The 11,569-nt window shown below is 39.6% G+C and overlaps 1 protein-coding gene across 1 annotated transcript; it reads left to right on the top strand.

Moving 5' to 3' along the window:
• The first annotated feature begins 9,477 nt into the window (after positions 1-9,477).
• Positions 9,478-10,049, top strand: LOC127192867 (keratin-associated protein 8-1). The gene has a single exon (XM_051150216.1). The coding sequence runs from the start codon at positions 9,532-9,534 to the stop codon at positions 9,715-9,717; it is 186 nt and encodes a 61-aa protein (XP_051006173.1). The 5' UTR covers positions 9,478-9,531; the 3' UTR covers positions 9,718-10,049.
• Positions 10,050-11,569: the final 1,520 nt, after the last annotated feature.

Below are 11,569 nucleotides of genomic sequence, written 5' to 3'. Positions count from 1 at the left end.
ACCTATCTTTTAGATTATCCAAACTTTTGACCTATAATTATTTACAGCAGATTTTAGGATTCTATATTTCTGTATTATCAGTCATAGTAATTTTCTTTGTGTTTATCGTTTAAGTAAATATTCTCTTTTATTGTCTAGGAAAAGAGCTTCCAGTTTTATTTTATAAAAACAATTTTGTTGATGTTTCTAGATGACTTCATTTATTTATGCTCTTGTCATTATTTCCTTTCTTTTACCAACTTTGGGCTTTGTTTGATTTCTGATTCTTTAACACATGGAGTTGGTTTGTTTGTACTTTCTATTTGTTTAATATTTAACTTTTAATTGATTCTTTGTGAATTTCATATCATGCACCCCAATCTCACTCATCTCCCCATACCTTTGTACTTACCACCTACCCTTGTAAGCTCCACCCCCAAAGGGAAAAAAAAACTCACTGTGTAAGCTGTAGTGTGTCATAGTGTGTTCCGCAGTATACCCCATTGTCCATACTGTGCTTGCAAATGTTCATTGCAATGAGTCGTTGGCAATGGAACCTCTGGATTCTGCTACACCATCAATAAAGCCCCTCACCTGGACTCTTCTTGAATATCCTGTTGCTGCCCTGTGTCATGGAGATCCTGCAGCTCTGGATCTGTAGGGTCAACCCTCCCATATGCTTCAGCAGTTTATTCATGATTAGATGTTGAGGTGAGCCAACCAAGGCCCTTGATCTGGTCCTGAGTGATAGATCAGTGGGTCAGCCTGCCAGCCCTCTGGCACCCACACCACCAGGGTGAGCTCTCCAGCACTGCCCTGGCTAGCTCAAAGCCACAGAAGGCAAGGGGCAGAGCCAGCTCTTTTGGTCTCCTGCTCTTCGAGCCCAGCTCACTCACACCCATGACAGCAGAGCTAGCTCTATGGTGCTGCCCAGGTGAGGCGCTGGGCCCACGTGCTGTAGTGATGATGCTGCAGGCGGTGAGCTGGGCCATGTCTCCACTCTTAAGCCCTGGAGGCTGGCTCACCCACAACCTCATTTGCCAGTGCAAAACGAAGTTCAGTACGTGTCTATTAGTCCATTCGGTCTAAAGGGTGATTCAGAGCCTTTGATCCCTCACTGGTTTTTTATTTGAATGATCTGCTCACTGTTGAAATGAGATATTAAAAGTCTTCTACTTTATTTATATTGCTGCCTATTTCTCATTTCGGATGTTAATATTTGCTTTATATATTTAAGAGCTCTAATGTTGAATATACGCATATTAACAAGGGTTAAATTTCTTGATTAATTTCCTCTTTATCAAGACAGCTGGACCTCCTTTCAGGTCACAGCTCTTAACTTAATGTTTGGTGTGATAATATGTGGAACTATTTTACTGCCTTTGTTTCTCACTTGCTTGTAACTCCTATCTTCTCTTACTTTAAATCCAACTGTGTCCTTAAAAGTGAAAATATTCTGTAGACAGAAATGCAATTGTACAGTTGCCATTTATGAACTGCTTTCTGACTGTGTTATAGATCTTTCGTTCGTTTCTGGGTTTCTTTCTTAATATTTTCCTGCTTTGTTTTTTCTTCTTCTCTGTTCTATAAGCACTATCGGTACTCTTTTATGTCAGGAGGGTTACATAAAACAATATTTTAACTAGCTTCAAAACTTTGATCTTCTACAAATGCTTGGCTTTTCCTCTCCTACTTTTATGTTTTTGATGTAAACATTTACAGCTTTTCATATTGCATAACCTCTACAAATTATGTGGCTAAAGTTTCTTTTAATGTTATTATATTTTAACCTCTATCCCAGAGTTATAATAACATCACTGCACTTCTAATACTGGAGTGCTCTGAGTTAAACAGAATGCTGTGTTTTACCAGATAGTCTTATACTCTCATATATTTTAATATTTATAATTAATATCCTTTGATTTAATTTGGAAGAACTCCCTTTAGCATTTCTTATAAGTATTTGTTGGCAACAGGTAATTTGGAATTGTCCAGTTGGTGAAGGCTACTAAAGTCATTGGAAAGCAGGTCACTGGGAGCCTCTGGAGATTCTGCCAAGTAGCTGATTTTGACAGCTCCTGCCTTTACTTTTTCCCAGATGGGCCTAGACGTCTCCTCAATGATTTATATAAGTCAGAACTCCAGCAAGCCCTTTGTATGGCTGCGAGCCTGGGATTCACTGTACCTTGTTTTCTGTGAAGAGACCCCACAAACTTGGAAACTGTCTTCCAGTCTTGAATCGGGCAAGCCTAGGGCATGGGGCAGTATGAGCAAAATAAAAATGTTGTTTCTATTTTTAATTTTTCAGTATTGGTTCTTATTTGTCATTTTTTATTTTTGATATTATAATTATAATAAAATTACATTGTTTTCCCCCTCTCTCCAAACTCTCCCAAGGACCCTCCTTCCCTTGCTCTCTAATTCATGGCCGTGTTTTCCTTAATTGTTTTTTATTTGTATTTACATACACATCTATGTATGCGCACAATGCTCAGTCGGCTTAATCTTACTTGTTTGTGTGTATTTTCAGGAATGATCATTTACTGTTAAATAGCCAATTCGTCTACTCTTCCCTGTGGAAGACTCTTTCTTCCATCTTGATAATCCTCGGACCCTGTAGTTCTTTGTGCACCGCGGAGGCCTCGTGAGCGGCTCCTTTTCATGCTGGCACATCAGTTGGGGTTGTTCACGGTCAGCTTCTGCTTAGGCAGCTACATTGCTGAGACGCTAAGGGATTATCTTCGGACATTGCTAGGAGACAATCTCACAGCAGCTCCCTAATTCTCTGGCGTTTACAATCTTCCCACCTCATTTTCCAAACTGATTCCTGAGCCTTAAATTCAGGAATTGTGTTGTAGATGCGCTAATTGGGCTGAGCTCCGCAACTCTGCGTTTTGATAGGTTGTGCCTTTTTTTTTTTTTTTTTTTTTTTTTTTTTTTTTTTTTTTTGTATTGGTCTCTCTCTGTTGCAAAGAGAAGTTTCTTTGGTGAGGGGTTAGAACTACAGTCATCTCTGGACACGAGGACAAATATTTAGGCTGCAGTTAGAAACTATGCTGATTTCACAAAGTTATGGGCATTTCTAATCATCTCCTTTCTCATGCCCAGTGCTTTGTCTCAAACATGTTGCTAAAGCTTCTTAGACGGTCTTCTGAGCGATCCTCATACAATTTGTGGGTAGCTAATATGTGTGCACACATGTGTGAGTGGTGATGGGAAAAAGGCATAGGTACGGCAGCTACCATTTATTCTCATGTACTTCTATAGAAACCTTTTAAACTCTGTGTTCGCTTGTTTGCTTGTGTGTTAGTGTACATGTGCCTAACATAGTACCAGTTTCTTTGTCTAAACATTTTGAGTGTGGGTAGCAGATTAAAAAGCAATTTTATGGCTCTTTAAAATGTTATTACTATGCATTTATAATCCATTTTATCCAATTTGTACTGTCTATATGCTCATCTGTATGGGACCATCTGCTGGAGCATGGCAGACTGACCAGGGGCCAAATCCCTAAAACCACCACCACCACCACCACCAACAACAACAACAAAACAAGATTTTTTTTCTAGCACCATGAACCGTCAATAGCTCTTTAATTAGGGATTGGGACTTCTGAACACCAACATATCGGTGTATTTATTTTCCTGAAATCACCAGTGCCAGGGGTCCTGCTCAAACTAAGGCACCAGCCAAGGACAATACAGGAGGTAAACTTTAAACCCCTTCCCAGATCTAGCCAATGGTCAGAATATTCTCCACAGTTGAGTGGAGAGTGGGATATGACTTTCTCACGTACTCTGGTGCCTCACATTTGACCATGTCCCCTGGAGGGGGAGACCTGGTGGCACTCAGAGGAAGGACAGCAGGTAGCCAAGAAGAGACTTGATACCCTATGAGACTATATAGGGGGAGGTAATCCCCCTCAGGAACAGTCATAGGGGAGGGGAATAAGGGGAAAATGGGGGGGGGAGGAATGGGAGGATACAAGGGATGGGATAAACATTGAGATGTAACAAGAATAAATTAATAAAAAAACAAATAAATAAATAAATAAATAAAAAAGGAGTCCATGAGTGCAAATGGTCTGTCACGTCCAGATGGCGTTCACAGCAGCCCTCCCTGACTGCATTTCCAGCACTGCCCTCCATTCATTCTCCTTTTATATCCAAGAGTCCACTTAGCTGTTGGTGACTTCTAGAAGACATTTCATTGTTTTATAACACTTTAAGACAATTTGCATTTATCTACTTAAAAAATGTTACCTACACCAAACTGTTTCACTTGCCAGTGTTCGCCAGCAAAGTACCAATTTTTAAGATAAAGCTAATGCATATGTTCTTTCCATGATGCATCTTTGCTACTCTGTCTCCACTTCTTGTGTTCTGTATTTCCTGTTTTCTTAATTGTGCTTTACCTCCTTCAGTTGGAATTTTGCTTCTAACATCTTCTGTAGGACTGGGACTGTGAGTAAATATTGTTTAATTTTGCTTTTGTTATGGAATATTTTGTTTTCTCCATCTGTGATGATTGAAAGTTTTGCTGGGTATAGTAGTCTGGGCCAATGTCTGTGGTCTCTTAGAATCTGCAAAATTTCTGTCTAGGCCCTTCTGGCATTTAGAGTCTCTGTTGAGAAGTCAGGCATGATTCTGACAGGTTTGCCTTTATATGTTACTTGCCGTTTTCCCCTTTTATCTTTTTAATATTTTTTCTTTGCTCTGTACATTTAGTATTTTGAATATTATGTATCAGGAGAATTTTCTTTTCTGGTCTAATCTATTTGATGTTGTGTAGGCCTCTTGTATGTTTACAGGCTTCACTTTCTTTAGGTTGGGAAAATTTTCTTTGATTTTGTTGAAAATGTTTTCTGAGCCTTGGAGCTTGGAATCTTCTCTTTTTTATGTTCCTATTATTCTTAGGTTTTATCTTTTCGTAGTGTCCTTGATTTCTTGAATGTTTGGTGTCAGGAACCTTTTAGATTTAACATTTTTCTTTGATGGATGTATAGATTTCTTCTATTTTTATTTTCTACACCTCAGATTCTTTCCTCCAGTTCTTGTATTCTCTTTGTGATGCTTACCTTTGTAGTTTCTATTTTCTTCCCTACGTTTTCCATTTCCAGGATTTCCTCAGTTTGCATTTTATTTATTGTCTCTATTTCCATTTTCAGGTCTTGAACAATTTTATTCATTTCCTTCACCTGTTTGTTTGTATTTTTCTGCATTTCTTTAATTGATTTATTTCCTCTTTAAAGGCCTCTATCTGTTTAATTGTATTTTCCTGCATTTCTTTAAGGGGTTTATTAATTCCTTTTTAAACACATCTATTATTTTTATAAGCATAGATTTAAGGTCATTTTCTTGTGTTTCAGTTGTGTTAGGTTATCCAGGGATGCTTGCAGTGGGATAACTGAATTCTGGAGGTGCCATATTGTCCTGGCTTTTGTTGATGGTGTTCTTATGCTGGCCTTGTTGTCTCTGGCATTGGCTGGTGGTTCCTGGTGCCTGCTGGATTTCTAAAGGATGCAGGAAGAGCCCTGGACAGGAGGCTGGATGTTCCTGGAACAGCCCTTCTTGGGATGGGGTGTACGGTTCTGGACTGGCTGCTGGATCTTAGGGAATAGCCTGCCTTTCTCCTCAGGAGGCTCTGTCCCAGTTAGACCACAGACAGGGGACTGGAGTGGAGGTGTCTAACTGGTATGATCTTGAGGACTAGAAGGTCTCCTCAGGAACTCAGGAGGCCTCCTCTCTCTGGAGGAACTCTTGGAGTCAGCAGTCCTGCCATTTTCTCACTCACTTGTGGTCTCTGAGCTCAAGCTGCCTAGACACTGTGCCAGCTGGGTGCCACCATCTTGGAGCTAGATCCTGTATGCTCCTCAGGAAAGTGAGTAGACCCATGAACCAGAGGCTGGGACTGTTTCCCTGGATCTTGAGAGTCAGGTGGCCAGAGGCTGGAACTGTGCTTCCCTGCAACCCAGGAGCTTTCCTTGGTAAGGTGGGACTATCCTGGTGGCCAGGGGCTGGAACTAATCATTTCTGGCACCTGTGGACTCTCTTCCTACCTGGGAAACACAGACACTGGCATTTTGAAGTCTGCAGCATGGCCATGGCCTCTCATTCACACTGCAGTCATTGTGGTCCTGCTCCCCAGACACTGTGTGGCCTGGCCACTGCCATCTCTGATCTCTAGCCTGTCTCAACTCCATTGGGTAGAGTTGTACATTCTTTCCTTTGGTCCCTATAGAGTAAGCTATATAACATGTATTTCATTCACTGATCACTTCCAATGTAGTTACCATTTCTCACATATATTTATAATTTCTAGCATCTAATAATTACCTGGGATTCAGGAAATGTTCAGTTTATGTCATTTAAAATACACGGTTGTTTTAAGAAACATAACTTTTGTATTCTGGGATGGCCACTGTCATATATACTATAACTCATTTAGTGGCCCGAGGATGTAACCCCAGTGGTAAAGCATTTGCCTAGAATGTTTGAGATCCTAGGCTTGATTCCCAGCACCACAAAACCAGCAAACTAAAATCACACCTTTTAATGGACTAGAAACATTACATTTGAAGGTGATGAGACTTGTGTACCTCTGAATGCCCCCTCTTTTGAAAGTTGGGCTCATTTCTTTTTCCTTTGCAGAGAATCAAGGAACAAAGTTTTCCCCACTTTATCCATATAAAATTTTACTTAAATCAAAGAAGAGAAATAAAAATGAAATACAACTATTAGTTATATAACACTTGAGGCATGCCCATTAAATGAGAGATACCCCAAGCTTTATGCCACTGTCCAGCTGTCCAGCAACCACTGCTCACATATCACCGCTGCATATGTGAATATATGTTTTTCTCTCCCTCAGAGCCCCATGTATCACAGTTCTGCTGGGGAAGATGGGCAGGGGAAGCATCTGAGCTGTCCTTGGTTTGATTAGTTCTGATTAGCTCATTGGACGGTACTAGGAGGTCCAAAGAGATTACTGTTGGGGTCTGACTAAGGAAATTAAAGCAGAAACATGTTTATTTGTGAATAGAAGGATAGGTTACTGTGGTTCTTTGTCACTTCTGTATCCAACGAAGCTAGTTCATATAGAAGCAGGCTTCTGGGACTTACCTCTTGGCAACTGTGCCAGTTCACCTGGCCTGTGTGTTGTGAACATTCATGGCTAGAGACTATATCCTAGCATGTATCTCTTCCATGACATACAGCCCAGAATAGAGGGAAGAGCTTGAAGTGATGGAGCCAGAGTGCATTTATTGGAAAGACAAATATAGAAGTTTGTCAGGCATCTAAGTAGTAAAAACAGTATTTGTTCCTGGATTTCCTAACATTCGTTGTTTTTATTGGCATTTAAATTTGTTGTGGTGATTTATCTCTTCACTGATTTTGTATTTATATTTTTTTCCTTCTCATAAGGATGGCTCTCAATACGTACCAAGTTCTGACTCTGTGAAACATGGGTCCTTGTGAGACATATATTAGAACAAAACTTTCATACATTCAATTGGGTTGAATTGGCTATTGTTTTTAAAAATGACTTGTTGAAAAACAATGTGTTTTCCTGAAATTTTCTCTTCTCATTAACTTCTATATAAATTGTGGGTAGAATTTGGGCCATTTTCTCTTAAAACGGCTTATGCTTGTTGAAAAAGATGGTATATATAAATTCACTATTTACTGTTATTACTCATGTAGAAGGCTGTATATTATACCATCAAGGGCAAAAAGCATGTATCAGATTGTGCAGGTGAGTGGGAAAGGAATTTACTTAACCAGGCTTTTATAATTGAACCTTGGCATTGATTCAAATATTTTTTCCTGTTATAAAATGCATTTTTTAAAATTTTATTCTTTTCCCAATGTTGCTGCCCTTTTGTTATTACATGAAGTACAACATTAATGGTTGTAATATAGTAGAGATCGTTTTAGGGATTTTAGGGAACATTTTTTTTCTATTTAGTATCTTTACACCTAGGAATGAAGTTAATTTCAATTTTTTGACCCCCTTAATTGGACATCACACCAAGGGTTTGAATTTTAAGTTCTGAGTCACCATAAGAAGCACCTTGCTTTATGAAGCAGGGTGGTGAGGCAACTCTGGAGATGTTTTCAAAATTGCTTTTGATGCAATTAAACAATTAGTGGTTAGAGCACTGGCTTAGCTTTGAGTTTCTCTAAGAGTCTCACTCTGTCCATCCTTGGAATCAACCTATGCCCCCTTAGCTGCTGATAAAGCAAGTCATTTCTAGGATGTTAAGTAGAGTCTGGGGGTGGGATGGATATATGCGTAACACGTGTCTCTTTTGTATCATGCAGCTTGACCGTTCTGTTTTCTATTTCGTGCTATGTGCCCTCATCTCGTGTTTTTTTTTTTTTTTTAAAGTCCTATATAAAGTTCCACAAAAGGAAATATCCATGCAGGCATTGGGAAATTATTTATCAGGTCATATATGAGCCAAGACAGTTTTGATAAATCCCTCCTCCTCCTCCTCCAGTTCCTATTTGTACACTAAATCTCTATTTAAAGGGGAATGGTCTAGGCTCCCTATTCTAGGGAAGGATTCATTCTAAAAAGGGAAGAACAGTCAGTTCATATTATCACATGACCCTTCATAAAATCATTATATATTTCAGATAAAATGCTTTTACTAGATCTAATAAAAATAGTCTTCATTTTAGGATAATTTTTTTTTGTTTTTGTCATTATTACTTTCAATACTTACCTGAAATAGTGTAGCAAACCAACAAATAACATTGGTTTGACATTTCATATTAGCATTAACTAGAAAATTATACTTTGATTTTACAAATTCTGAATTGCAGAGGTAGAATAGACATATATTGGTGGATACAGTTCTCATGAGCTCTATCAAATTAACTTTTCTGCACAGTTTAGTTTCCTGTACAGATTACCTATAGATGGGGAAAAGTCTGTGGTGAGTGCCTTACACACTCAAAGAGGGAGAGAGAGAGAGAGAGAGAGAGAGAGAGAGAGAGAGAGAGAGAGAGAGAGAGAGAGAGAGAAAGAGAGAAAGAAAGAGAGATTTTTTTAGTCTAGCAAATGCTAAGAGATACTCTGATTTTGAGACAAACTCATAGCTTATTATTTGACTTAAAATGCCCAACATGTAATACTAAATTCCAACCATGGTTATGTAAACTTAAAGCATGAGACAACAGCATTAGAGCTAACGATGTTGGAATCTTTCATGGTATTACAAAGCCTGCTGACTGAAGTTATATACAGGGTCTGTAAGACAAGTGCTTTGAAGTCCCTGCAATAACCTATTTGGAAAGGCGCATAATTTGTTTGATGGAATCGTCTCCCTGCGTTATATCACACGAGAGTTTTCTCATAGAGTCTTAAGCAAGAGCCCAACAAATTAATGAGCTTTGTGTAGTGCAAATTAGTGTCAAGAATGAAAATGAACGCCCCGTGTTTTCTTAAGCCACGCCCCTTAGTCAGGGTATATAAAGACGGTCTGAGAGTAGAGAATCCATCACACTCACTCCTCTCCTACCTAATCCTCCTACTCCTGCCATCATGTACTACACCAACTTTGAGGGCTCTGTCTTCCCAGGGTGCTACTGGGGCAGCTATGGCTACCCTCTGGGCTACAGTGTTGGCTGTGGCTTTGGAAGCACCTACTCTCCAGTGGGCTATGGCCTTGGCTATGGCTACAATGGCTGTGGGGCTTACAGAAGATACTGGCCATTTGCTCTCTACTGACTTGCTGGCGTAGAGTCCTCTCTCTGTGAAGGCTGAATGGCACCTGCAGGTTCCAGTTTTCCTCCATTTATCTTCATTTGCTCATCAACCTCTCCCAAAGAAGCTATTTTCCAGATCTTACAACTGAGGCTCAAACAAAGGAACTGAAAATCTAGATGATGCCTTTAAGCTGTGTTTCCTGGGCGCTGTTTATTGGGACTTTTTCAGAAGCTTGGCAACCATTGTGACATGCATTGCTTTTGAATCTTTCCAAGACTCTCATGATTCCCTGTCATGGTGAAGTTGTGGACGTGTCTGTCAAATTCTCAATAAATTTGTCTCAGTTCACATAATGTTTCCATCCTTGAGTGGAGTTTCCTTTCTCGGTATGTGCGTATTTTCTGTTACATTGTGTGGGGGATGGAAGCAAGTTTAATCTTAATCATTCAGGCTTAGGAGATGTGGTGATAAATTGGCAAGAGGATGGATACTGAGCTTGAAAAGAGTTGCTTATCTGAGCTTACCCTGTGTTGTAAATGGATTTGGTATGGAAGCTGGGCTGGAGTAAGACAGCAGAGAAGGATTTTTATGAGTCTGAAATATCTCACACCAAGGACACATCTGGCATGGCTTGGCATCTCTCTTCCATCTCACGATTCCAGGCTGTCTCTAAGAAAATGAACACAGGAGTAACTTTCCCAGTTATTCTTTGTTAGTGTAAATGAAACTTGCTGTGATCTCTCTCCCAGGGAATAATGACTGTAGAAGTTAGCAGTATGTCCCCTCTTTAAGGACTCTGGAGCATTAAGTAATAGAGAAGGTAACACATCCTTTGGGAGTTTGAGATTCTGTTAAGTGAAGTGATAAATCCCCTGTATCGAATCATCTTAGATGTCTGCTTTATAGCTCAGAGGTGCCCAGGTTAGAGACGATAGAAAGTGTCTTAATCTTTGAAGAATCAATACCATGTAGTGAGCTCCACTATTAAAAGATATGAGCTATAACAAATGAGTATCTCTAAGATAAATCAGCCTTTCTTTCTGTTCTGTTAGGGAAGACAGCAATAGCTCTTTTATAAGACATGTTGAAAATGTCTCAATCCTCCTGTTGAAAATATTTTGTGTACGAAACAAATATTTTTAGCAATGACCAGTTTGGCTGAATTCTTCACTTTCACTGAATATCTGCAAATGGTTTTACTGTACATCATTCACCTAAATATGCAAACACTGGAGAGATCATTTTACAGGAGAATTTTCTTCACCATTTTTTCATCGAAGGATGCCTTTCAGCAACCATTAAGTTCAAGTGCCTAATAGCATATCATTTTTCTTTTCTAACAACTATAGGCAGTATTTCAGACAACACGATCTCCAGTTCCAAACCTTCTCATAGCCACAGTGTAAACTCATGCTAAGAACTGCAAGTTGGAATAGAATAGGTAAAGAAAGATTGAAAAACAGACCAACAAATTGGAACAAGGAAGTATGCTGATTGAGAATTATGACTGGCTGCTACAAAATCTTGGGCCTCAACAGATACCAGAGAGAGAGAGAGAGAGAGAGAGAGAGAGAGAGAGAGAGAGAGAGAGAGAGAGAGAGAGAGAGAGAGAGAGACAGAGACAGAGAGACACAGAGACAGAGAGACAGAGAGAGACAGAGATAGAGACAGAGAGAGAGAGAGAGACAGAGAGAGACAGAGAGAGACAGAGAGACAGAGAGAGACAGAGATAGAGACAGAGACAGAGACAGAGACAGAGAGAGCATCTAATCCAGTGTTTCTGAAACAGAGTGTGCAGGAAAGTGGCGTAGCTGATATGACATGTAAGTTTGAATGCCTCACCTCTAGGGATTCTGATTTTGTATACAACTGG

Source organism: Acomys russatus, chromosome 8 (assembly GCF_903995435.1).
Source record: "Acomys russatus chromosome 8, mAcoRus1.1, whole genome shotgun sequence".
Classification (NCBI taxonomy): Eukaryota; Metazoa; Chordata; class Mammalia; order Rodentia; family Muridae; genus Acomys; species Acomys russatus.
Note: the sequence above shows the minus strand (reverse complement) of the source record. Positions and strands in the feature narration are given on the sequence as shown.